Consider the following 26,441-nt stretch of genomic DNA (forward strand, 5'->3'; position numbering starts at 1 on the left):
TCGCATGAGAATAAGAAGTAATATAGAGTGAGTGAGATAGCTAGAACACAGCGTAGTGGTAGTGTGGCAGCTCCTTCAACTGTCACATCATTTGTTTTACAAACTATTATTTAAACAATTAACTTATCGTTCTTATAATATACTGTATAAGAACGCTTGAGTTCGTCCTATAAAGTCTCCATTAACCCCTGGAATAATCATTCATGGTACCACTGGTACAATCTTTAAACCTTCTGGGACAAAGAAAATTCGCTTTTCACACTCAAATAACTTTGTTGCCGCTGCCAGTAACATCAACTGGGAAATGTAACTGGTTAATAGGGCTGAACGGTCATGGAGCGACGGTCTCGCTTCATGCAGGTCGGCGTTCAATCCCCGACCGTCCAAGTGGTTGGGCACCATTCCTTCCCTCCGTCCCATCCCAAATCCTTATCCTGACCCTTTCCCAGTGCTATATAGTCATAATGGCTTGGCGCTTTCCCCCCTGATAATTCCCTTCCCTTCATTGAAACTTTACCTAAATTTACCAGTGGAGCACATCTAGTGTCCTCCACGAGGACAGGAAGCTGGAGGCTTGTCAAAGGTCCCTCCATTTGACCTGATAATTTTCTCCAGATGAATTTTGAAATTACAGTAGTTTTTGTCATGTAAAAACCTCTATTTAAAAAGAGGTTTTTATTATCTTTGCCACAATGCTCTTGGGACTCTTTGCCATTGCCACAATGCTCTTGGGGCTCTATTTTCATTGTCACAATGCTCTTGGGGCTCTATTGTCATTGTCACAATGCTCTTGGGGCTCTATTGTCATTGCCACAATGCTCTTGAGGCTCTACTGTCATTGCCACAATGCTCTCGGGGCTCTATTGTCATTACCACAATGCTCTCGGGGCTCTTTTGTCATTGCCACAATGCTCTCCGGGCTCTTTTGTCATTGCCACAATGCTCTCGGGGCTCTTTTGTCATTGCCACAATGCTCTCGGGGCTCTTTTGTGATTGCCACAATGCTCTGGGGCTCTATTGTCATTGCCACAATGTTCTTGGGGCTCTATTGTCATTGCCACAATGCTCTTGGGGCTCTGTACTTACCACAAGCTCTGCTAGATTGCCCAGTAATATTATATACCTATAAACGAGTTAATAGAGAGAATGTAACATTTTGGTAATTTTTATTGTCTTACAAAAACCTCATTTAAAAAGCCCCTATGCATGTTAGTGGTTTTACAAGAATGTAAAAACATCAATGCTATGTACTCTCATTAACCCATTGTACTTTCTTGTATAAATATAAATAAATAAATCAATTTAGGGCTTCGGCGGGTAGGCGGTTCCATGGGTTTATAACCCTGTGGGTGAAAAAAAACATTTTTTCCTGTTCTCAGTCCTTCATTATTGTGGCTTGTTGAGCTCCTTATTTGTGTTACATCTGACCTTTTGAAGATCATGAGGAATGATGATTATTTTTTCAAGAAGGTTCAAAGGTCCACCCAAATGAGGGGGGGGGGTGGACCTCTGACAAGCCGCCGGCTTCCTGTCCTCGTCGATGGCCACTATAGAGTGTTTAGTGGCTCCTCAGGTAAATTCAGGAACAGTGAAAATGTCACCAGAACTTACTTCATTTATTATGTACTCTATTGTTAGATGCGGGTGGTGGGGAGGGGAAATGAGGGGACACTAAAGGGTAAGGGGGGACACAGGAGGGAGAGGGGACACTAGAGGGAGAGGGGACACAGGAAGGAGAGGGGACACAAGAGGGAGAGGGGAGGGACACAAGAGGGAGAGGGGAGGGACACAAGAGGGAGAGGGACACAAGAGGGAGAGGGGAGGGACACAAGAGGGAGAGGGGAGGGACACAAGAGGGAGAGGGGAGGGACACAAGAGGGAGAGGGGAGGGAGGAGACAGAGGACGGTCTGCTACAGAGGTGAGTCACAGACGGGGTGCTGCTGGTCGCCGGTGGGAGGGACCGCTCTAGTGTCGTCCGCTGCTGCTCCAGGTCTCCTTATAGTGTCTCCACACCTCTCACACCTCTTCTCTACCTCTTCTCTACCTCTCACAGCTCGTCTCTACCTCTCACAGCTCGTCTCTACCTCTCACAGCTCGTCTCTACCTCTCACAGCTCGTCTCTACCTCTCACACCTTGTCTCTACCTCTCACACCTTGTCTCTACCTCTCACACCTCGTCTCTACCTCTCACAGCTCGTCTCTACCTCTCACAGCTCGTCTCTACCTCTCACAGCTCGTCTGTACCTCTCACAGCTCGTCTCTACCTCTCACAGCTCGTCTCTACCTCTCACAGCTCGTCTGTACCTCTCACACCTCGTCTCTACCTCTCACACCTCGTCTCTACCTCTCACCCCTCTTCTCTACCTCTCTCACCTCTTCTCTACCTCTCACCCCTCTTCTCTACCTCTCACCCCTCTTCTCTACCTCTCACCCCTCTTCTCTACCTCTCACCCCCCTTCTCTACCTCTCACCCCTCTTCTCTACCTCTCTCACCTCTTCTCTACCTCTCACTACCCACTGCTGCAACATTACGTCTAATGACACAATGGCAAATAAGCTATAGATATTTTAATTCAATTAAATAATCATTGATCTCTTGTGTGTTTTTGGGGCGACTGCTCTCACAAGTGCTTATATAGTGTATACAGTATACGGTATACTGCTGTGTGTGTGTATACTGGGGGGGGGGTCAGTATGTTTAGCCAAGCATTGGTGCAGGTTACAAGCTTTATGTTAAGTTGGTTGCAAGGTTTACGTAAAGTAGGTACAGTAACAGGCTTTACGTACAGTAGGTGGCAAGGTTTATGTCAAGTGGATTGCAAGGTTTACGCACAGTTGGTTGCAAGGTTTAGGTAAAGTAGGTTGCAAGGTTTACGTAAAGTAGGTTGCAAAGTTTTCGTAAAGTAGGTACAGTAACAAGCTTTACGTACAGTAGGTGGCAAGGTTTACGTAAAGTCGATTGCAAGGTTTACGTACGGTTGGTTGCAAGGTTTAGGTAAAGTAGGTTGCAAGGTTTACGTAAGGTAGGTTACAAGGTTTACGTAAAGTGTAGTATAAAAACAGGAGAGGCTTCTAAAGTTACAGGGATATAAACCCATGGAACTGCCTACCCATCGAAACCGTAAATGCTGACACTTGCTACAGTTCAAAATCCAGATGGAGAAAATCATCGGGAAAATGTATGGTGGGACCTCTGAAAAGCCACCGGCTTCCTGTCCCCCATCATGGCCACCAGATAAATGGTGGCCCATCTATATATAGATGGGGCCACCATCTATATATAGATATAGGCAAATAATAAAATACCTGTACACAGTAAAGTACTGTATACAGTTTTTAAGAGAATATGGACAAAATGACAGTGCTAGCCATATGCTGTATTGTGCCTACTAATTTTTGTTAAACTACCATTCAAGCTGTCATTGCAATCAATCTGAGCTACCTATGTGCTTTAATATACCTACAATTTTCTCTTATCTTTTATATTTTTTTTCTTGCTATGTAACTGTTATCATTTTTTAAATTTTGCAAGTATTTACCTACTTAAAATTTTCTTAGATTAAGGACCTGCCCGAAACGCTGCGCCTACTAGTGGCTTTACAAGAATGTAATTACTATGCTATGTATCCTCACAATCCCAATGTACCTTCTTGTATATATATAAATAAATAAATAAATAAATAAATAAATAAATAAATAAATGAATGACCTGATCCAAATATGTATGAAATGACTAGACTCCACTAAGGATATAGTGAAGATATTAGGAAGTTATTGTCTCATTGGCTGGTAAATTGCCTAGGGCTCAATCATTTCATTCATAATTGTAGGGTTCGTTCTCGACCCACAATCAAGAATTCCTGGTTCAAATCCCTGGCGGGCAGAAATGGTTGGGTGCATTTCCTATATCCTAATGGCCCTATTCACCTAGCCATAACTAGGTACTCAGGAGTTTGTCAGCTTGTTGCAGGGATTTAAACATAATTACAATGTTACACAGTATTGATCGATTTGGAGGATATTAATCCAGACAATTTCCCCAAAAGGTCAGGTGTAACTAACAACGAGCAATGCAGTCAAGCTCAACAAGCCATAATGTAGGACTGAAAACAGAAACTTTGTCACCCATAGGGTTACAAACCATGGAGCCTGCTTGACAGTCTCCATGGTGAAGTGGTAAGACACTCGCCTGGAGTTTCGCGAGCACTTTGTCCTGGGTTCGTATCCTGGATGGGGAGGATTTACTGGGCATCAAAACTTAACTGTAGCCTGTGTTTACCCAACAGTAAAATGGGTATCTGGTTGTTAAACAATTTGGTGGGTTGTATTCCGGGGAATATTAGGATTAAGAACTTGCCCGAAATGCTGTGCATGCTAGTGGCTGTATGTGTACAAGAATGTACGAACTCCTGTATATATAAATAAAAAATAAAAAATAAATACCTAGAACTGCCTATCTGCCAAAGCCGTAACGGCTAAAACGAATAAAGACCAGTAAACGAATAGATGACTACTGTATATAGACTGATGCTTGCTTAGGTAGGGGTACCTTGTCATAACCTGAGCTTCTCGTCAAAGATTGGTACAACCATTCCCAAGTCAGTAATATCAAATTGGTAACTTTATTGCTCTTCTGTCCCACAAAAGTGGCTGCCACAGTTGATTAACAAGGATATATTGGAAGAGTGATGCTCATAAATACAGGAAAGTATTTGTCATTGAATATTTTTTCTATGATTTATCATTTGATGGCCTGTCAGTTTGTTTTCAGTGTTAGATTCTGTGATGAAGGCTGAAAACAGTATCATGAAAACAAACATTAATGGTTGCTTCAAGGTCCTCAGTGTATGTTAGCCACTGTTGTGATACCTTCACAATATTTCAGAGTGAATTATTTCATGTTTTCAATTGTGGGTGTCAAGGGGGCAGTGCCATGTCAGATCATCATCTATTGAATGTATTATTCTAGCACTGCAAAAGCATAATCTCGCTCTCTATTCATAACTTATCTCCTTTCTTTATATACTGTATATATATATACAAGAGTTCTTACATTCTTGTAAAGCCACTAGCATGCATAGCAATTCAGGCATGACCTTAATCCAAATTTTTTCCCGGAATACGACCCGCTAAATCGTTTAACAACCAGGTACCCATTCATTGCTGGGAGAACAGAGGTTACAGTTATGGATTGGCACCTGGTCACTCCTCCCCGACCAGTATACGAACCCAGGACAAAGCGCTCGCGAAACACCGAGCGAGTGTCTTACCACTGCACCATGGGAACTGTAATGACCATTACATACATTACTGTAATGCCCACACATACATGGCCACTACTGTAAATTTTGTATTCACTGTTTGTCATATTGAAACATTGCTTACAAAATGAAAGAAGTAGATGGGCTTGGAGACCATGCAAAAGAACTTTGGGCCTACCCTTGTATGGTAGGCTGTACAATCTGGAAACATACAAAAAATATCTTTTGATAAACTGTATACTGTAAGCTGTATTGATTTTGCACATTGTATAATTATTACCTGCAAATGTATGACCTAATTAACATTACTAATAATTATGGTATCTGTTCATTGCTTGTTTTAATTATTACCAAGGTTAAACTTAACATGCTTCATCCAGTCCCGAGAGGATACGCACTTTTGTTGTAATGTAAATTCTATTTAATTTCATTATCCAATAGACATAACTACAGTTCTTCACTGTTTTGTTACAGGGATCAAGTTACAATGGAAGAACTAAGAAGTGAATGGGACGGTGCCACCAGCTTTGCCGCCGGTGCCGTGAGCGAGCGCTGGTGGAGCACCGTTAGCCGTCAGTACACTGAGGAAGGCAGAGTGTATCACAGTCATGCTTATCTAGCCCAGTTATTTGCTCTTTATCACCAGCATGAAGAAAGGCTCACTAATCCTCAAGCTGTGGCACTGGCCATATTTTTCCACAAGTACGTAGGTACAGCTGTCTTATTATTATACAGTACAGTGCCTAATGTATAGTCCTATTTTGTTTATACAGCAGAGTTTTAAGTAGTTGTAGCATGTCTTATGATTCTTTTACCATAGTTTGTAATTCCTTCTGCAGACTGTCCTTGAATTCTTGCCTTTACTCTCACAATACTGTACTTTATGACTGCTTTTCTGCCAATTATTTCCTCATTGTTCATTAAGTTATTCATCTATGCATGTATTAAATTGGTTGATGACACAAAATACTCCATCTGTACCCTGACACATACTAGAAACAATTTGTTTTAATTTGTCAAAATACTTGTGTAAATAAAATATTTTTCATTTATTTTGAACACCTGAAGCAGTTTATCTTACTCTTATATTGTATCTTCCGTTCCTTTACTGTAGTTTATTTTAAAAAGCTTACTGTACTTTTCATTCCTTAAATATTTAAATGCTTTTTATTACATGGTTTTTGCTCTTTTAATACAACCTTTACAGACTTGCAAGTTAAATTGTGAGAAAAAACTTGAATAGAAGGATAATGGAGAGCATGGAAATGTTTGAGGATGATGGAGACTGAAGTTAGTTAATATTGGAAGGTAAGCATAATGATAGAATGTTAAATACAGTATTGATAAGACAGTGAATACTGAAAGGTTTGATTTTTTTTATCTGAGTTATTGAGCATTCTGAGCTATGTCATTCAGCTGAGGCTGCTACCTATTTTCTACCTACTCTCTCCTCCATACAGGTACTTACTGTACCTCATATGATCCTATCTGAGTGAGGGAAGGAGGGATTATCAAGGGAAAGTGCCAAGCCATTAAGACTATATAGCACTGGCAAGGGGTCAGGATAAGGATTTGGGATGGGATGAGGGGAAAGGAATGGTGCCCAACCACTTGGACGGTCGGGGATTGAACGCCGACCTGCAGGAAGCAAGACCACTTACCTGAGTGAAGTTGCGATACTTTGCTAGACACGAAAAATACATGTACTGTACATGCTTCTGTAAGAGGCAAAAAACATACAGTGATTTAGAAAGGAGCTTTTCACAAGCTTGAAGTTTATTTTCTGAAATTACTTAGTTACTATTACGTTATGATTCCTATAATTTGCACTATTAATTCAGAATAAAACTGATTACATTCTTCTGAAACACTGTTGCGTGCATAACACACAAATTTTGGATGATTGATCAATCTTAGCTATTCGGTAACTTGTGCTTCTATAATCTGTGCAGTAATTAAAGTATATGAGTACCTTGTATATTGTAAAGCAGCTAATATACCAAATTTTAATAATTTAATTGTGGTAACTTTTTGCAGTTGTAAACATGAAGACCAGTTAATTTTAGGACATAACAATTATAATGTATGGAAAGCAAACTATTATAAAATTCTATTTCATTCTACAGGAAAAGTTTGTTTGAAAGAATACATTAGGCATTTGAGATTGCAATAAACAAATGAATGAAGCGTATGTGCTGGAGTACAGTAATTAAGAGTACTTAGAGCTTGATTTTTTACAGAAATTATGTGCAGTAATTTGTTCTAACAGTTTTTGTACCTGAGGACTTGTATAGCATAATATCCAGCACTGCTGTACGGTACCCAGTACTGCTATATAGTATCCAGTTCTGCTATACAGTACCCAGTACTGCTATACAGTACCCAGTACTGCTATACAGTATCCAGTTCTGCTATACAGTACCCAGTTCTGCTATACAATACCCAGTACAGTACTAGTATACAGTATCCAGCTCTGCTATACAGTACCCAGTTCTGCCGTACAATACCCAGTACAGTACTGGTATACAGTATCCAGCTCTGCTATACAGTACCCAGTTCTGCTATACAGTACCCAGTACTGCTATACACATACTCAATAGTGCTATACAGTGCCAGTAGAATACACTGTCATACTACTAATGCCACAAAGTAAAAATGCTATGTATCAATAATAACTGTAATTTCCCCTTGTAATGGTTGTTCTGTTGCCAGACTGGAGTACAACCCTCGCTGTGGTGACTCTGACGTTAAGAATATCGAGAGGTTTGATGAATTCATCTTGGAAGCAGGAGAAGGCCAACAGGTAATATGCTTTTGCTTATTTTTGCACTTTTGAACAATGACTTTGAAACTAAGAATTATTGGCGATATGTTATAAGTGTTTTATGTGGTTTCGATTTCCAATAGATAGGTGAATACAGAAGTCCATTCTTTTAATAACCCAGTGCAGTTACTGTACTCTATATTTTTTAGAAAAGCCACTGAGGCAATGAGGTGGGTGCTAACCTGCGACTTTGGGGTTGCCACATTTAGGTTCGCACCCACCTCATAGCCCTAGTGGATTTTCTCGTTGATATATATCATGTTAATGTGATTTCTGTGTGACTCTATATTTTATTATATGAAGTATTATGTGAAAGACCTGCATATCAATCATTTTCTAAAAATGTTATCCATGTTGACTGGACTATAAAAATCTGAAGCTTGACTTAAGCACTTAGATTATATGGAGAGAATAATAGGTAAATCCATTACCCATAGGTAATGGAAGTGTACTGAAGAATATGAATTTGGATTAATTGTATGGTAGGAAGAGGAAAGGAATGCCAAGAAGATGGACAGACATGGTGAGCATGTGTTTGGAGGTTGGGGGGGGGGCAAGGGGGTGTTATGTAATTACCTAAATGTAGTTACAGGATGAGAGCTACGCTCGTGGTGTCCCTGTCTTCCCAGTACACTTTGTCATATAACGCTTTGCAACTACTGTACTGCCGATTTTGGCCTCCACCACCTTCTCACATAGCTTGTTCCAACTATCTACCACTGTGTTTACAAAAGAAAACTTTCTAATTTCTGATGTGTGAGAGGAAGTGGGGTGTGTGTGTGCAACACTAGCGCACACAAATTAATTGGTTATAAGGTGTGATGGAGTCAGTTTGTCAATGGTTAATGATCGATAAGTTTTACATGGGAACTCACAGGAAGTAGTATAAAATGGTCAGGTGTTTGTTGCTGTGGGTGTTTTTCTAGAGTTCTGCATAATGCAGCAGTTTGTAGTGTGTTAGATATAGTGAATGGATGGAGGTGCCTTTAATGTTCTTTCCCAGTATGGCAGTCCTGTGTTTTACAGGCTTGTGCCTACGGTACATTCACAGTGAAAATTGTAAGCAGGATAACGGTGATGCTGAGGCTGCTTTAACAAACAAATGTGAAACAAATAGTGTTATGTTGAAAGAAGTTCAGATATATTATTTATTTATTTATTTATTTATTTATGCATATACAAGAATGTACATAAGGAATGTGAGGATACAAATATGGTAATTACAGTCTTGTAAAGCCACTAGCACGCGCAGCGTTTCGGGCAGAGATGCTTTATTAATGCTTTTACAAATTGTTTAATCATGAACAAATCATGTTTAATCATGCTAGTCGTTATTTTTCCATTATAAATATTTTTTAAGTACAGTATTATCATACAATAAATGTTTGGGAGAATTAAGAATTTATAAAATGAGAATTATTGCAGGAAGTATTACAAGATAATGCACAACACATGTCTTACCCACACTCCTTAGACCCCATCTTCCCAAAATTTCATACAACTAAATCAAAACCACTTTCGTTTTCTAAGGTACAGAACTTTCTTAAAAGTTTCTGGGAGGGTTCCTATTTTTGCGCCTTGATGCTAGCTAGTACCTGGATAGCGCCACCCAGTTCAGTCCACACCAGGACCTTGTGAGTCATTGTAAGCCTATCAGGGACCAGACGCTAAAACCTGACCTCCCCCCCTCCCCCCCCCCCCCTCACTACAAAGAAGTAGAGGATATTTGATAAACAGAGACCACAGCCCAAGGTTTAAACAATATAGGAGACAATTATCAATTGCATATTGTTGTGGCATTGATGATAAATTGTTAAAAAGTACATTCCAGTATAAGTGAACTATAGAATTAATATGTTTAAATAAATGTGTACCTGAGGTTTTGAGTGTCCTGAGACTAGAATATTAAGGTAAGTCTTGTGAAGGAATGGATAAATGTTTGGGCATTTGAGACTGAAAAAATTGGAAATATTGTATTTTGAGCTTTTGTGGTGTGTATTATTTATATAGCACTAAATCTGTGTACTTTGCAGGACTCTTCTTTGGCCATAGCAGTACGGTCACTCTTGGAAGCTTCCGTGAGCAACTTGACAGATGCCCACATGATGGAGGGAGGATCTGGCTCAGATGATGTCCACTACTTCTTGGACTTTACTACGGCAGTGTTAGGGACCCCAGCACCAGAATATGATCAGTACACTACTAAAATCCAAGCTGAATACATTCATCTTCCAACAACTTCATATAATCAGCTAAGAGTTAAAGTTAGTAAGCTGTACTGTTTATTGTCTTTCAGGATGACATTAGGGAATTTATTACATAATTTACAGTTATCTCCCAATATGTTCTGCAATAGATAAAGTTATAATTGTGTTTATTGTTTAGGTAATATTTATTAGGTAATGCAGTGGGCACTTTCCTAATTATGAGAATCTGTAGCTCACTCTACATTGATTTGTGTCCTTAAGGAAAAAAACAAAACTCACACTGGACAGGATTACATACTAAAAGATAAAAGATATAGAGTAACTCTAGTTACAAAAAAAAAAAACACACAGCTCAACTTAGGTTAAAATGATCAATGTTGAAGATTATTAAACTTTACTTTGTTTCATCACTTTACGTAAATTGAACCGTGTACTCACCTAGTTGTGTTTGCGGGGGTTGAGCTCTGGCTCTTTGGTCCCGTCTCTCAACCGTCAATCAACAGGTGTACAGGTTCCTGAGCCTACTGGGCTCTATCATATCTACACTTGAAACTGTGTATGGAGTCAGCCTCCACCACATCACTTCCTAATGCATTCCATTTGTCAACCACTCTGACAAATCGTGTGTGTTGTTCTTTCTGTAACTAGTGTCACTCTGTATCACTTAATTCTTTTAGTATGTAATCCTGTCCAGTACGAGTTCTTGTTGTGCTGGTTAATTTGAAATTAGCTTTTGTATTTTTAGATTTGATGATAAATACAAGAAGTATTAACATTTTCATGAATTATAATTAAAAATTAAAGAATTTTAACAAGATTTTTGTCATGTCAATTGTTCTCTTATTTATTGTTATATTTATATATACTGTATATATATATATGTATGTATGTATGTATGTATGTATGTATGTATGTATGTATGTATGTATGTATGTATGTGTGTGTGTGTGTGTGTGTGTGTGACAATGTCAGACCACGGAGGAAAAATGAAACAGGAATTTCCTTAAGTACTTTCGTATACAGTACTAATACATCTTCAGAAGGAGTCAGACTCTTCTGAAGATGTATTAATATACGAAAGTACTTGAGGAAATTCCTGTTTCATTTTTCCTACGTGGTCTGACATTGTCACATTTTTAATCACGAGTTTATTTTCGTGATATATACACACACACACACACACACACACACACACACACACACACTGGAGGAGGCAGAAGTCACACTGCAGCAAGCTCCTGGAAATATCGAATTACCTAAGTATTGGGAACAGGTTGAGGGCTACAGTGGTGTCCCAGGTTACATAAAGGTTCAGGGAAGAGTAAAAGCAAATAAAATACAATAAACAAGTAAAACTGAGTGAAAATAGTCGAGTGGAAAAGTTTGTTTTGGTCTAGAACAAAATCAAAGATGGCCGCCGCCACCACCCCCACTGAGAAGGTAGACACACCATCAGATGATGGTTTCAAAGGATTCTCAACACAAGATATAAGGAAAGGAGGTGTTCTTGGCAGGTTAGAGATAATTGAGGACATGCAAAAGAAGTATGAAGAAAAAGTGCTTAAATTAGAAGAGGACAATGGAGCTCTTTGGAGTGAGCTTTGCACTCTAAAAGGGAGTATGCTTCAACAAGGTAAGGTTATTACTGCATTAACAGACAAGGTAACAAATCAGGAGGAGCAAATCAAGGAACTAGTGAAAGAAAATGAGGCATGGAAAGTGAAGTGTGGTGACTTTGAAGAAATAAACAAGAAGATAGACTCATATGGTGAACAACTCCAAGCAAGCCTAAGGGCTAACATAGAGTTAGGTAAGGATCTCCAACTGGAAACTTCACTGACAACTCACATAGAGGAGGTGAATAAAGAACTAGAAAAGTATAAAGAAGAAATAAAAGCGACATATGCTCAAGTTGTAAAAGAGAAAGAGACTATCAAAGAAGTGTGTTCGGAAGTCAAAACCAGAAATGACCAACAAGAAGCAGAAATTAGGCAAGCAATTAGGAAAGAACTGGTTACCAACAGTAAACTGGTACAAAACACTGCAGATAGAACTAAGTCCATAATCATTTTTGGATGTTTAGAGAAGGAAATTTCATCTAGGGTGGACCGAGCGGCAGAAGAGATGAAAATCATAGAGAAAATAGTAGGTTTAGGAGAAGGCTCAAAGGAAAATGTCAGTGATTTTAGAAGAACAGGAAAATATGAGAAAGAAAAGAACCGCCCCTTAAGGGTGACCTTTAATGGAGTGAAAAACATGATGGAAGTGCTAAGAAATGCCAGGAAACTGCAGAGTAATGAGGTTGGCAAATCTTGGTCAATAAGACAAGACCTCTCCAAGGAAGACAGAGAAAAGCTGAAAATGAACTTAATTGAGGCAAAACGTCTAAATGGGGATAGAAATGAAGAAGACAGAAATTCTTTTTTTTACAAAGTGACAGGGACTGGAAAGCTTGTGAAATGGTACATAAAAACAAAGCAACAAGATCAGTAGTGGAAGGGGGAGTAAAGAGCAAAGGAAAAGGGAACATGTTCCTGAAAATTGTATATACCAACATAGATGGAGTGAGGTCAAAAACTTTGGAGTTGCAAGATATAATCCAGCTTAGGGTCCCAGATATTGTTGCATTATCAGAAACGAAACTTGAAGGAAATATAATAAATGAAGTCATATTCCCAAGAGGCTACTCAGTTTGGAGACGTGACAGGAAAACTAGGAAGGGAGGAGGAGTGGCTGTACTGGTGAAAAAACACCTGAAGGTAAAAGAGTTAATATTTGAAAACCCTCGAGATATTGACATAATGGCATTGCAGGTCTGGAATCAGGATGATAACCTGATAATTGTAAATACCTACAGCCCACCAGCAAGCAACACGTGGACAAAGGAAGAACTGGATGACAAACGAGAGGGCCTCATAATGGTCATGAGAGATATTATTGTACAAGCAGATAAAGATAAATCACGACTGTTGATACTGGGGGACTTCAACTTTAGAGCAATAGACTGGGAGGCCTATGAAGCAAGAACGGAGGACTTTTGGACATGCAGATTTGTGAACCTCATTCTGGAGACATTCTTGTATCAACACATAAAGCAAGCCACAAGAATGAGGGAAGGAGATATACCGTCAGTACTGGATCTAGTATTCACCAGGAAAGAAGAAGAGATTTTTGACATCCAGTACCTTCCTCCCTTGGGAAAGAGTGATCACGTCCTGTTAGACATTAAATATGCTTTAAGATATCATCTAGAAGAAAATGGGGACATTGAAACAGTTGATAAACTCGATTTAAAGAGAGGCAACTATGGGGAACTTCGAAATTTTTTTAATGAGTGTAATTGGACAGAATTGTTGCTAGGCAGGGAAGTAAATGAAATGTATGCCAAATTTTTAAAACTATACGAGGAAGGCACACAAACATTCATACCAAAACAGAGATGCAGGACCAGAAAACAGGATTGGTTCGACAGAAATTGTGAGAGGGCAAGAGACCAAAAGACACAAAAATGGAATCAGTATAGGAAGAGGCCAAACCCCCAAACATACCAGCGATACAAAGATGCGAGAAACAATTATACAGCAGTAAGGAGAGAGGCAGAAAGAAATTTTGAAAAAGGGATAGCAGATAAATGTAAAACAGAACCGGGCCTATTCTACAAATTCATAAACAACAAATTGCAGGTAAAGGATAATATCCAGAGGTTGAAAATGGGAAACAGATTCACGGAAAATGAAAGGGAAATGTGTGAAACATTAAATGAAAAGTTCCAAAGTGTGTTTGTACAAAATGAAATCTTCAGAGAACCAGACACAATAAGAATTCCAGAGAACAACATAGAGCGGATAGAGGTGTCTAGAGATGAAGTGGAAAATATGCTAAAGGAGCTCGGGAGGAACAAAGCAGCTGGCCCAGATGGCGTTTCACCATGGGTTCTGAGAGAATGTGCATCTGAGCTCAGCATTCCACTTCACCTGATCTTTCAGGCATCTCTGTGTACAGGAATCGTAGCAGACGTGTGGAAACAGGCTAACATAGTTCCAATCTACAAAAGTGGCAGCAGGGAAGACCCCCTCAATTATAGACCTGTATCATTGACAAGTGTAATAGTGAAAGTATTGGAAAAGCTAATCAAAACTAAATGGGTAGAACACCTGGAGAGAAATTATATAATATCAGACAGACAGTATGGTTTTCGATCAGGAAGATCCTGTGTATCGAATTTACTCAGTTTCTATGATCGGGCCACAGAGATATTACAGGAAAGAGATGGCTGGGTTGACTGCATCTATCTGGACCTAAAAAGGGCTTTCGACAGAGTTCCACATAAGAGGTTGTTCTGGAAACTGGAAAATATTGGAGGGGTGACAGGTAAGCTTCTATCATGGATGAAAAATTTTCTGACTGATAGAAAAATGAGGGCAGTAATCAGAGGCAATGTATCGGAATGGAGAAATGTCACAAGTGGAGTACCACAGGGTTCAGTTCTTGCACCAGTGATGTTTATTGTGTACATAAATGATCTACCAGTTGGTATACAGAATTATATGAACATGTTTGCTGATGATGCTAAGATAATAGGAAGGATAAGAAATTTAGATGATTGTCATGCCCTTCAAGAAGACCTGGACAAAATAAGTATATGGAGCACCACTTGGCAAATGGAATTTAATGTTAATAAATGTCATGTTATGGAATGTGGAATAGGAGAACATAGACCCCACACAACCTATATATTATGTGAGAAATCTTTAAAGAATTCTGATAAAGAAAGAGATCTAGGAGTGGTTCTAGATAGAAAACTATCACCTGAGGACCACATTAAGAATATTGTGCAAGGAGCCTATGCAATGCTTTCTAACTTCAGAATTGCATTTAAATACATGGATGGCGATATACTAAAGAAATTGTTCATGACTTTTGTTAGGCCAAAGCTAGAATATGCAGCTGTTGTATGGTGCCCATATCTTAAGAAGCACATCAACAAACTGGAAAAGGTGCAAAGACATGCTACTAAGTGGCTCCCAGAACTGAAGGGCAAGAGCTACGAGGAGAGGTTAGAAGCATTAAATATGCCAAAACTAGAAGACAGAAGAAAAAGAGGTGATATGATCACTACGTACAAAATAGTAACAGGAATTGATAAAATCGACAGGGAAGACTTCCTGAGACCTGGAACTTCAAGAACAAGAGGCCATAGATTTAAACTAGCTAAACACAGATGCCGAAGAAATATAAGAAAATTCACCTTCGCAAATAGAGTGGTAGACGGTTGGAACAAGTTAAGTGAGAAGGTGGTGGAGGCCAAGACCGTCAGTAGTTTCAAAGCGTTATATGACAAAGAGTGCTGGGAAGACGGGACACCACGAGCGTAGCTCTCATCCTGTAACTACACTTAGGTAATTACACTTAGGTAATTACACACACACACACACACACACCTGTAGAACCTGATGGCTAAGTGGAGAGCGCTCGGGATTCGTAGTCCTAAGGGTCCGGGTTCGATCCCCGGTGGAAGTGGAAACAAGTGAGCAGTATTTCTTTAATAATATCACGGTTAATTAGTACTGTACGCGTCTGGGATGACCCAGGACTCTGGTTCGATCTCACCGTCCTGCTCCAAAAATTTCTCATGTAATTTTATTTTTCGTTATATGACAAAGAGTGCTGGGAAGACGGGACACCACGAGCGTAGCTCTCATCCTGTAACTACACTTAGGTAATTACACTTAGGTAATTACACACACACACACACACACACACACATAACATATATATATATATATATATATATATATATATATATATATATATATATATATATATATATATATAAGCAGGATAATGGTGATGCTGAGGCTGATATATATATATATATATATATATATATATATATATATATATATATATATATATATATATATATATATATATATATATATATATATATATATATATATATATATATATCACTAAGAACTCTTTGACCCGGCCAGGATTCGAACCCATGCCGTCCAGGATCACCCCTAAACGTACACAGTACCGTGACCACCGCACCAATGATCGTCTTTGTAGACGATCATTGGTGCGGTGGTCACGGTACTGTGTACGTTTAGGGGTGATCCTGGACGGCATGGGTTCGAATCCTGGCCGGGTCAAAGAGTTCTTAGTGATATATGGCTTGCGCGTTCATGCAGCTTTCTCACATATATATATATATATATATATATATATATATATATATATATATATATATATATATATATATATATATATATATATATATATATATATACATAAATATATATATATATATATATATGTACATATACATATACATATATATATACATATACTATTATACTTATAAATAATATTTTATAAGTTTCTTTAAGTTCATTAATATTTTTTACTGTCCGTAGATGCTGAAGAATCTGGTTCTGATGCCCAATATATATGCAACAAGAGAATTTCAAAATGAACGAGAAAAAACTGCTCGGGAAAATATACAACGGGAAGTTGAAAATCTTCAGGCCTAAATTTATACAAAAATTGGCAAAAAAATATATTACAGTAGTAATTACATGTGTTAAGATTGTTACAGTGCAACCCTAATTATCCAGACTAATTGCTACCCTCAGATGTCTGGATAACTGGAAATCTGGATAATTGGAGAAAAAGGCTGAGGGAAGGCATTTACTCACTGTATGAGACGAGACTTGTAATGTTTCTAAACATGCAAACACGTTACGTGTACATAATTGTAATGATGAAATTTCTACTGTGCACTTACATTGGTCGTGCCAAGATACCTGGTTGATGGGGTTCTGGGAGTTTTCTACTCCTCAAGCCCGGCCCGAGGCCAGGCTCGACTTGTGAGCGTTTGGTCCACCAGGCTGTTGCTTGGAGCAACATAGGACGTCTTATGTTGTTGTGTTGTATTCCTCAGTGACCATATTGGGGTATAAGACAAGGCAGCCCAAAATTGTTTATACTCTCCTGTGCATTGGTAACACCTTGATCAACTCCATGAACATTGAACCAGAGAAGTTGTTGGTGCATGGGCTGAATCAGAGAAGTAGTTGGTTCATGGGTTGTACCTGATAAGTAGTTGGTTCATGGGTTGTACCTGATAAGTAGTTGGTTCATGGGTTGAACCTGATAAGTAGTTGGTTCATGGGTTGTACCTGATAAGTAGTTGGTTCATGGGTTGTACCTGATAAGTAATTGGTTCATGGGTTGAACCTGATAAGTAGTTGGTTCATGGGTTGTACCTGATAAATAGTTGGTTCATGGGTTGAACCTGATAAGTTGTTGGTTCATGGGTTGAACCTGATAAGTAGTTGGTTCATGGGTTGAACCTGATAAGTTGTTGGTTCATGGGTTGAACCTGATAAGTAATTGGTTCATGGGTTGAACCTGATAAGTTGTTGGTTCATGGGTTGTACCTGATAAGTAGTTGGTTCATGGGTTGTACCTGATAAGTTGTTGGTTCATGGGTTGAACCTGATAAGTAATTGGTTCATGGGTTGTACCTGATAAGTAGTTGGTTCATGGGTTGTACCTGAGAAGTATCTTGTTCATGGGTTGAACCAGAGACATCATGTTAAGAGGAAAAGCCATATACAGTACGTGATTTGTCCATCTGATAATTTTAAATTGTCGTTATCAAAGATATAGCTTTGTGGGTACCGTCAACATTGCCACACACTGAGGCTGTGATTCTTTCCTCACACAATAACTGTGTACTTTCCCCTTTACATTACTTGGAAAAGTCTTACTGGGTAAATATCTTCAAAGCATTTTCACTAGCATATCGACCTGAAAATAATTCGGCATCTTTGTATTCTGAAGTTTGTAATTTCTTCTTAAATGAATCAATGCTCAACATTGGCATTTGAAGTTTCCAAAGAAAACCCATGCCTTTGCTTAAACCCCGTGAGGCAACCTTGAGCTACCAGGAAGCCTGGTCTAGGACTGGGCTGCGGGGACGTCGAGTCCCGAAATCATCGCAAGGTAACCGCAAGGTATTCTAAGCTACCTTAACTTGACAGCAAGCTTCTTGGCTGTAAGCAAAATTTAATCTCCAATGGCAGTCCCTAGAACCTGATTCTGCGTAAATCTGCTGCAACTATAGGAACATTTTCCCCTATAGCTGTCTTACGGGATTAAGACAGTGTATGGACCCAGTCTTAAGGGTTTATCCCGCTTTAAAACAGATATACCAAAACTGTTGCTAGTACATGTGAATTTTAGTAACTTGTTCTTATGCTTGTGTGTGTGTGTTAAAAGCAGCGCTGGTCCCACTTCCATACTCCTGTGACAAGTTTGTGCTCAACTTTCCCTGATGTATTACTTTTAGCTTATCCTGACACTTGAGGACCTTGCTCTCTTACCTCCTTCAGCATGACATTCACTAGTAACAGACATGAAAGTTATGAAGTCATTTTAGATTATTTGAGGAATAATATTTAATTATAATAGGAAGAAATACCTCTGTGCTATTCTTTGAATTATTCTACTGTATGGTTCCCACTGTTGCCCCCATACTGTACTAGTATTCATCTCGACCCAGAGTTTCCGCTACCACCTAACCTGGATTGTAGAGATCCCAGCCACCACTTGGCAGCCAATGGGAACAGAAGCTTCCAACTCTTGCCCAGAATCTGCTGCCACCTCGCTTGGCCCATGGTGGCTTGGCTTCTTGGCATTTATTCATGCTGTGTGGGGCCATGGATTTGTCCCCAATAACTGGAGGTCAATAAACCTATCCCTAATAAATGGGAATGTAGAATTGGATATTTCTATATCCTGATAACCCAAAAATCTGGAAATGGTGATTTGGATAATAAGGGTTCCATTGTAATTTATATGGAGAGATTTACAGATGTTAACTTAAAATGCTTAATGATTGAGTCATGTATTTTTAGTGTAATTAAATAGTACATTTTGATGTTGTATTTTAAGACAGTTACAGTATGTGTAGGAACAATCATGACATTCATATAATTCTTAGATTTCCAAAAAACATTTAAATAAATGAAATGGCCCTATACCCAAAAATATAAAGGAATAATATTGTATCGGTAGTTGTTCATGTTCTTCCATCTGAATGCATCTCGTGCATGATACTTCTCCATTAACAAGAGTCAGCTCTTAAGGTAAATGTAAAATTAGTTCAATTTCTACATTTTAAATATATGTGTTGTCTGTTATATGTTTTTGATTCTTATATTATGTCATGTAATAATTTTGTTTTCTATCAACTGAGTTGTATTACAGCTCAGGCACATATATATATAAGTAGTTTTGTAGACTTGCCATTTTTGTATTCTGGATAAAACAGCTTGTTTTTCTCTGTATTATGAGAAAGGTGACAATTTATTGAAAATGCCTTCTAGAAGCCAGCATGCTCTACTCTCTAAATTATGAGATATATATATTGATAGCTACACTACAACACTGTGCACAGCATCTTATTAAGAAATAACAATATTAGACACCCAACCCTTGTAGGCATCCGGCAGTCACGGAAGACTATGGAGTTACGCTCGGGTTGCTGAGGCTGTAGTTTCCTCTCCAGGGTGCAAAGCAAGGGTAGGTTGATATGGAGAAGTTGTTACCCATGCAGCAGGTTCCCCCCCACCCCTTTCCACGATGCTGAAATTGTCCAATGGAAAGGCAAACCCACACATCAAAAAATAAAGGAAGTGGTGACGTTTTGGGCTGTCCTTGACCATTTATCAAGATGTGCGGGTCGGGTGTGTGTGTACTTTTCAATCATATTATTGTGACATATTGTCTGCAGAGGTAACATTATTGTACCATCCCAGAGACTGTGCCCTGAAAACAACTGGTTTTTTTTGTGTTTTTTTTTAACTGTTTTTAAGTTTCTCATTATGAATACGTCTTAAAATTACTTTCAGATTAATTTGGTCATTCAAAATAAAAAAGCAAATCTTATATGTGACTTGCTTTTCATGGGTTGAATGCAAAAGAATAGTACACTTCAATGGATTTTAAGTTATATAATGTTGAAGTAATATGCAACAGCTTGCTTGTTAAGTCATTTAAATGTATTCTTACAATACCAGATGTAAACATGTGCCTAATGATCTAAAGAAAATTTTCCGTGCTTAGAGTTGTGATGTACAGCATATTTGAACGTCATAATTACTTTTGCAGACACTCTTGAAAATAAAGCGAGTTTCATCAATTTTGTACAGGCAGATTTGTATGAGGAATGTCTTCCTAGAAAACTTTATTTGAATTTGTGTAGAGGTTATATGTGAAAAAAAAAACTATGCCTTCCAGAGACCTCAAAAGGAAGAGGTTTGTGCACTACTGTTAATAAAACACTTGTGCCTATTATTAAATATTCCCACTACATCCCTACCACAAATACAGTATACAATGAGATGCAGAATGTATAATGAAGCTATCCAAAAATGTTATACACTCTTGTGTAGGCCACAGCTTGCCCACTGCAGTCCAACATTTGCTTGCTGTAAAATTTGAATACTGTATTTCAAATTTGTATAATTTTCAAAATGTGGGTAAAGTCATCCAAAGTTAATTTCTTTTAGGCTGGAAAAAGTTAAGTACGATCCTTTAATCAATTCCATACAGATCCCAAGTATGGAAACCAATAAGGTTATTCAGCGTCGTGGTTTTTCTCTTGAATGTAATTTGCCAATTCTTATACAAGTTGATTCTCTAATATATGTGAGTGCAAGGGGAAGAGTGAAGGAATGGTGCCTAGTGTCCCTGCCCAATAAAGATTTGAACTCTTAAGTCTTCTTGCTTGTGAGGCAAGTGTTCCAACCTCTGCACCACAGGGTGCCTACACACCCTTCCCTACCCTCCCCCCCCCCAGTCTAGACAAAAATAACTTTTCAAGCCTACACTTGCCAATCTAGAAGTAAAAATTATGTATTGGAAACACTTCAATTTAAAATATGCATTCTGGAGTAAATACAAAACTGTCTTCAATCAATCTACAGTAGTTTTATTACCTATTAAAAAGAAAATGTTTGCAAAAACTTATTGGAATTTTAAACACCAGCTTAAAATGTGGCGGGTTCTATTATAGGTGCTGTATTACTACTAATGCAGTTTCTTTTTTATCAAGATCATAAGGTTGTGGAGGCCAAAACCATCAGGAGTTTCAAAGCATCAAATGACAAGTGTACTTGGAGGATGGGACGCTGCAAACACAATTCTCATCCTGTAACTACACTTGGATAATTACAGTGAGGGTCAAATTACAGGTACAGTACTGTAATATGTTTACCTAATGAATACTGATAAGCTACTGAAATTGTGTTCCACTCAAAATGTTCTTACCTTAGAAAAAATTACATTTTTACCATCTTTTATTTACATTTTAAATACAGTATAAAATATTTTTATTAGATGCGATTGTTTTTTCAGATAAATTTGTTCTTAAGTCATTTGCCTTAATCATAAACATGCCTAGTTTTATATGATTAAAGTACAATCATTATAATTTTATGTAGTTTTAAAGTATGACACACTAATTTCATATAGGATTCAAGGAAGCAATTATTTTGCATTTGTACATGTATAAATTTAATAAACAATACAGTATATTTAAAATAGTTTTTCCATTAGGTTTTAAACATATTAAACAATATTATGTTGGTTTGTATTGATGAACTAATACAGGATACTAATTTTCAACAGGACTGTCTACTGTACAAGCAAAAACTATGTACGTGCAGTACAGCATCGATATAAATCATTACTTATGAGAAAACCTTATGAAATCTACTTCAATATCAATTGATTTCTTTTTGTGAAATTTGTATGTATTGGAAAGATTATACCTGAGTTGGGCTATTACCTGCATCTTGACACCCCAATCAGCCGCTTTCTTGGTTACGTGCGCTCGCGTTGCGGACTTGTGCAAGCTGTATACTGCACTTTTAGAAAGGCTAAGAGCAACTCGGAGAAATTCCATATCAGTTCCCTGGTTGCGTTTGGTGCCAAATGGTGGGTTGAGAACGACAGTATCAAACATCTTTAAAAATCGTGAGTCTGGAGTTGCTAAATCTTTGATGTCCATTTGCACTATCTCAGCAGACTTAATCTCCATTTCTTCCAAATTTCTTTGACATATCTTGAGAGCATCATTATCGACATCAAAACTGAAAAAGAGAGAGTAATAAAGGATTTAAATATTCAGTATATGAGATGGAACTACTGTAGACTGCAAAGGAACAATTCAGAGTACATTTTAAATTTATATTAACCACTTGCAAAATTCACAGCAGGACAATATGAATGAACTTTTAAAATTGATAAAACATTGGTGGATGCAGCTAAATGTTGACAGCGAAGTAATTATCAAAAGGCAACACCAAGTCAGAAGGAAGATGTTGACAACTGTAAGGTTCTAAGCCTAGTTAATTTGCCACATATCGGCTGAACAACATCAAAACTTGCACATCTGAATGAAAAATTCTAGGAATCATGATTAGTTGGAATCTCGGTGTCAATAAATCAATGTATTTATAATGAAAATAAGGCAGAGTGTCTTGTTTCACAGTCTGTGAAACAGGACACGAAGGCAGAACAGCAAGCACTCTGGAACCCCCCTACCTAGCCCAGGAGTCTGAAAAAAGTCAGGACTGAAAAAAGTGGAATCCTCGAGGGGTACAATTCTTTTACCATGTCGTGGCGTAGTCGTTTAGAGCATCTGGGAATACCCAACACATAGGTTTGAATCCTCATCACAACTCCTGTGGATTTACTCATTAAATGCAATTGTACAATAAAAGACATTAGGTTTAGGTTAATAGGAATAATCTAAATACTTTACTTAACAAATACTAACCCAAAAACTGCTGATGCTTCCAACAGGGCACAGCCAATCATCAACACTCCGCAACCACATCCCAAATCTGCAACAACTTTTCCCTCTAAATCTCCAAATGAAGATTCTATTGTATGAATCATACGAGCAGCAATGTGAACGGGGGTTTCATATTGTTCCAGTTGTATTTTGGGAATTTCAAACCCATTAACATCTTGGAGCCATGCCTCTAATTCCTTCAATTTCATCATTTTCCAAATATAAAATTATTTACTGGTATTAATTAATTCGTTAAGATCAAATTAAACTTTTTCACTTAGGTTCTAATCGAGGCAAAACTGGTAATATAAAATTACCAAAGGATGAATCTTGAGGAATAAAATAACCAAAACTTGAGGAATTTGCCTGAAGCAAGTTCGATCTCTGACTATTGCCAGCAATGTGTCCGTCTGTGCCTGATGACCAACCCTGTGGAACAAAATAATATGGGAGTTTATTAACAGCAGAAATTGATATAAATTGCTGAGCATGTAAGTAAATAATGAGGCTGCACAAAAAAATCGAACCCTCACCTCTGGCACATGCACTATGAAGTGATCAGGAGCATGGATTTGATTCTATCGCATGGCCCCAATATCTATTCAGAGATTCATCACGTCACTGTTATTTTTGTTGTGCATTACCAGTAAAGCAATAGTACCACCCCACTCCAACTCACAGTAGGTTGCTGGGAAGTCGCTGGAGCATTGAGTGCCTGAGACACACCCTGTTTCAGAATCATCTGTTTCTTCAACTGCAAATCTTCTAGAATCTTACGCTGTGTGTTGCTATCTAGAAAAGATCAGAAATACAATTGTATTTTTCCACTTTTTTTTTTGTACAAATGAAAGGTACAAGAAAACACTCATTATGTGTTATATTATAAACATAATGACTGTTGTGTTGCAAGGCGCAACACAAGGTTTTTGCTGGCATAGTTTTTATTCTTCAGCCTGCACTTGAGAATACAGATTAAGGCATTTTAGTCAGTCCCAATACTTTAGATGTTATACCGAGTAGATTCTAGCAGTAAAGGGTCTCTGAACGCTCTCCAGGTCAGCAATTTCTCCAGCTTTGAAAGTGGCTGTCATTGTGCAACAGTATTCCACTCTAGAGAGCACTAGCATCTTGAAAAGTGTCATCATTGGTATAGCATCTCTAGTTTGAAAGGTTCTTGTTAACCAACCTGTCATTTTTCCTGCAGTTGTGACGGCTATTTTATTGTATTCTTTAAAGGTAAGGTCTTTAACATGAGTACACCCAAATCCTTTACATTTCTTGTTCGTTCTAAGGTATGGTTTGACTGCGTTTTGAACGTGGTTTCCGTTTTTATTTTTTTTTATTTTTTTTTCCATAGCGCAGGGGCTGGAACGTATCTTCATTAAATACCACTTTTATTCTGTAGCCTATTTAAAAATCTGATTTACATCTGATTGGAAGTTTGCTGTGTCATCAATGTTGTCTACTCTCATAAAAATCCTAGTGTCATCTGCAAAGGATGATATGGTAATACAGGTTGTGTCCTTGTCTATGTCCGGTATGAGGATGAGAAAAAGTACTGGAGCAAGCACAGTACCCTGGGGAACTGAACTCTTCACAGTTCATGGTCCAGATTTTATTTTGTTGACTATTACACACTGGGTTCTATTACCTAGTGTGCAACAGAAATTGGAAATTGTAGATCCATCTGCCTATTTTTCTGGTAATTCTTTCTGAAAGCATTTTGTGTGCAATACCATCATGGTCACATTTATCAAAGGATTTTGCTAAATCTGTGTAAATTACATCATTGTTTTGTTTGCTTCCATGGCATCTAAGGCCATGTCATAGTGGTCCAGTAACTGTGATAAGCAAGAGCACCCTGTTCTAAAACCATGTTGTCCAGGGTTATGGAGATGCTGTGATTCCATATATTTTGTGATCTTACTTCTGAGCACTCTCTCAAGGATTTTTATGATGTGTGATGTTAGTTTTATGATGTGCAAAATACCTAGAAATCTATGATAAATTATCCAAATACAGCAAAAAACCTCATGAGCCTGTATCCAAATACAGTTGATTCTAGTTCACTTATTATTGCACCCCCTGACCCATCCTGTGGGCTGTAGTGCAAAGAGTTACAAAGACATATAATGGGCTCAGGAACTGAACCCCAAAATTAATTTACCTAAGCAAGTTACAGTTTTGAACAGCTAGTTACAAAATTCAATCCACCGTCACATCACCAATGGACTTGAGACCCACCAAATACAGCAGCAACCTTCATGGGCATACATCCAAATATAGTGGTCTCACAATTAGGCGAGTGGCAAACTCAATAGGGCCTATATCCACATATAGCAACAATTACAGGATTGATTATTTAACACGAGTGGTACTTGCACAAGGGAACACGGGTGGAAGCTGAGTTCCCAAATGAGCCATAGAGACATTAGAAATAACTAGTTCTTTTTTAGTATAAAAGTATTTAATAAATGGAATGCACTAGGAAGCGATGTGGTGCAATTTGACTCCATACAGTTTCAAATATAGATATGATAAAGCTCGAGAAGCTCGGGAATCTGTACACCAGTAGATTGACAGTTGAGAGGCGGGACCAAAGAGCCAAAGCTCAACCCCCGCAAGCACAACTAGGCGAGTACAGTACCCCGTCTCCACCTCAGGAAGCTCACTCCAAAGTAATAATAACCAAACACAAGCATGTAATAACCAAAAAAAACCCGCCCTGAATGTCTATAATGGTGTCGCCAAATGGAACATTAACCTTAAATCTCGCCAAACTAAAAAAAAAATAACTTCCATGAGAAAAACACGAGAATTTCATCCTGACCAACCTCTGTTGTTAGGTTGTGAAGCCATTATCCACTGTTAAACCAGGTAAACAGCCCTCTCACACACACCTTCCACTTAATACTGACTTTACATCAAACACAGATCATGGCAGGAGAGGATATTATATATTATTGTGTTGAGAGCCCCGGGAGGAGGAAGACAAGGCCGCCCAGTGTTGTGGTCGACGGTGTCAACACGTCGCTTATTATCCTTCTCCTCCAAGCTTCCCGTCTTCTTTCATTACTTCTGCCTACCTCAATTTTACCTCAATTCTAGTGGCCTCGACGAGGACAGGAAGCTTTCGGCTTGTCGAAGGTTCTTCCATTTACCTTGATGATCTTTTCCAGCTGTAATTTAAAAGTTAACAGAGTTTTGATATTTACGGCTTCGGCGGGTAGGCTGTTCCATGGGTTTATAATCCTGTGGGTAAAAAAGCATC

At 38.4% G+C, this 26,441-nt stretch overlaps 2 protein-coding genes across 5 annotated transcripts; one reads left to right on the top strand and one right to left on the bottom strand.

The window, feature by feature from the left end:
* Positions 1-1,848: 1,848 nt before the first annotated feature.
* On the top strand, positions 1,849-21,291 carry LOC123745585 (uncharacterized). Of its 2 annotated transcripts, none has more exons than XM_069312078.1 (5): positions 1,849-1,919; positions 5,737-5,964; positions 7,975-8,065; positions 10,120-10,350; positions 16,716-21,291. In XM_069312078.1, exons 2-5 carry the CDS (start codon positions 5,750-5,752, stop codon positions 16,830-16,832), a joined length of 654 nt encoding a protein of 217 aa, XP_069168179.1. In that variant the 5' UTR covers positions 1,849-1,919; positions 5,737-5,749; the 3' UTR covers positions 16,833-21,291. The 2 variants fall into 2 exon arrangements, with proteins under 2 accessions (XP_069168179.1, XP_069168178.1); XM_069312077.1 differs by having other exon boundaries at positions 1,879-1,991.
* On the bottom strand, positions 21,285-26,214 carry LOC123745586 (rRNA N6-adenosine-methyltransferase METTL5). Of its 3 annotated transcripts, none has more exons than XM_045726267.2 (3): positions 26,005-26,212; positions 23,153-23,599; positions 21,285-22,463 (listed from the first exon to the last, which is right to left on the bottom strand). In XM_045726267.2, exons 2-3 carry the CDS (start codon positions 23,380-23,382, stop codon positions 22,058-22,060), a joined length of 636 nt encoding a protein of 211 aa, XP_045582223.1. In that variant the 5' UTR covers positions 23,383-23,599; positions 26,005-26,212; the 3' UTR covers positions 21,285-22,057. The 3 variants fall into 3 exon arrangements, with proteins under 3 accessions (XP_045582223.1, XP_069168180.1, XP_045582224.1); XM_069312079.1 differs by having other exon boundaries at positions 26,071-26,202; XM_045726268.2 differs by lacking the exon at positions 21,285-22,463 and adding an exon at positions 23,850-23,962 and having other exon boundaries at positions 23,296-23,599; positions 26,005-26,214.
* Between the last annotated feature and the right edge of the window lie 227 nt (positions 26,215-26,441).

This window comes from Procambarus clarkii, chromosome 71 (assembly GCF_040958095.1).
Source record: "Procambarus clarkii isolate CNS0578487 chromosome 71, FALCON_Pclarkii_2.0, whole genome shotgun sequence".
NCBI lineage: Eukaryota > Metazoa > Arthropoda > Malacostraca > Decapoda > Cambaridae > Procambarus > Procambarus clarkii.

What these genes read in the sequence shown, in the direction of transcription:
- LOC123745585 (XM_069312078.1), top strand. Translation starts at nt 5,750, where the DNA reads ATGGAAGAACTAAGAAGTGAATGGGACGGTGCCACCAGCTTTGCCGCC. An exon ending in CTGGCCATATTTTTCCACAA is followed by an intron (nt 5,965 to 7,974) that starts GTACGTAGGTAC and finishes TTCTGTTGCCAG; the next exon opens with ACTGGAGTACAACCCTCGCT. An exon ending in ATAATCAGCTAAGAGTTAAA is followed by an intron (nt 10,351 to 16,715) that starts GTTAGTAAGCTG and finishes TACTGTCCGTAG; the next exon opens with ATGCTGAAGAATCTGGTTCT.
- LOC123745586 (XM_045726267.2), bottom strand. Translation starts at nt 23,382, where the DNA reads ATGATGAAATTGAAGGAATTAGAGGCATGGCTCCAAGATGTTAATGGG. An exon ending in GAAGCATCAGCAGTTTTTGG is followed by an intron (nt 22,464 to 23,152) that starts GTTAGTATTTGT and finishes TCTCTTTTTCAG; the next exon opens with TTTTGATGTCGATAATGATG.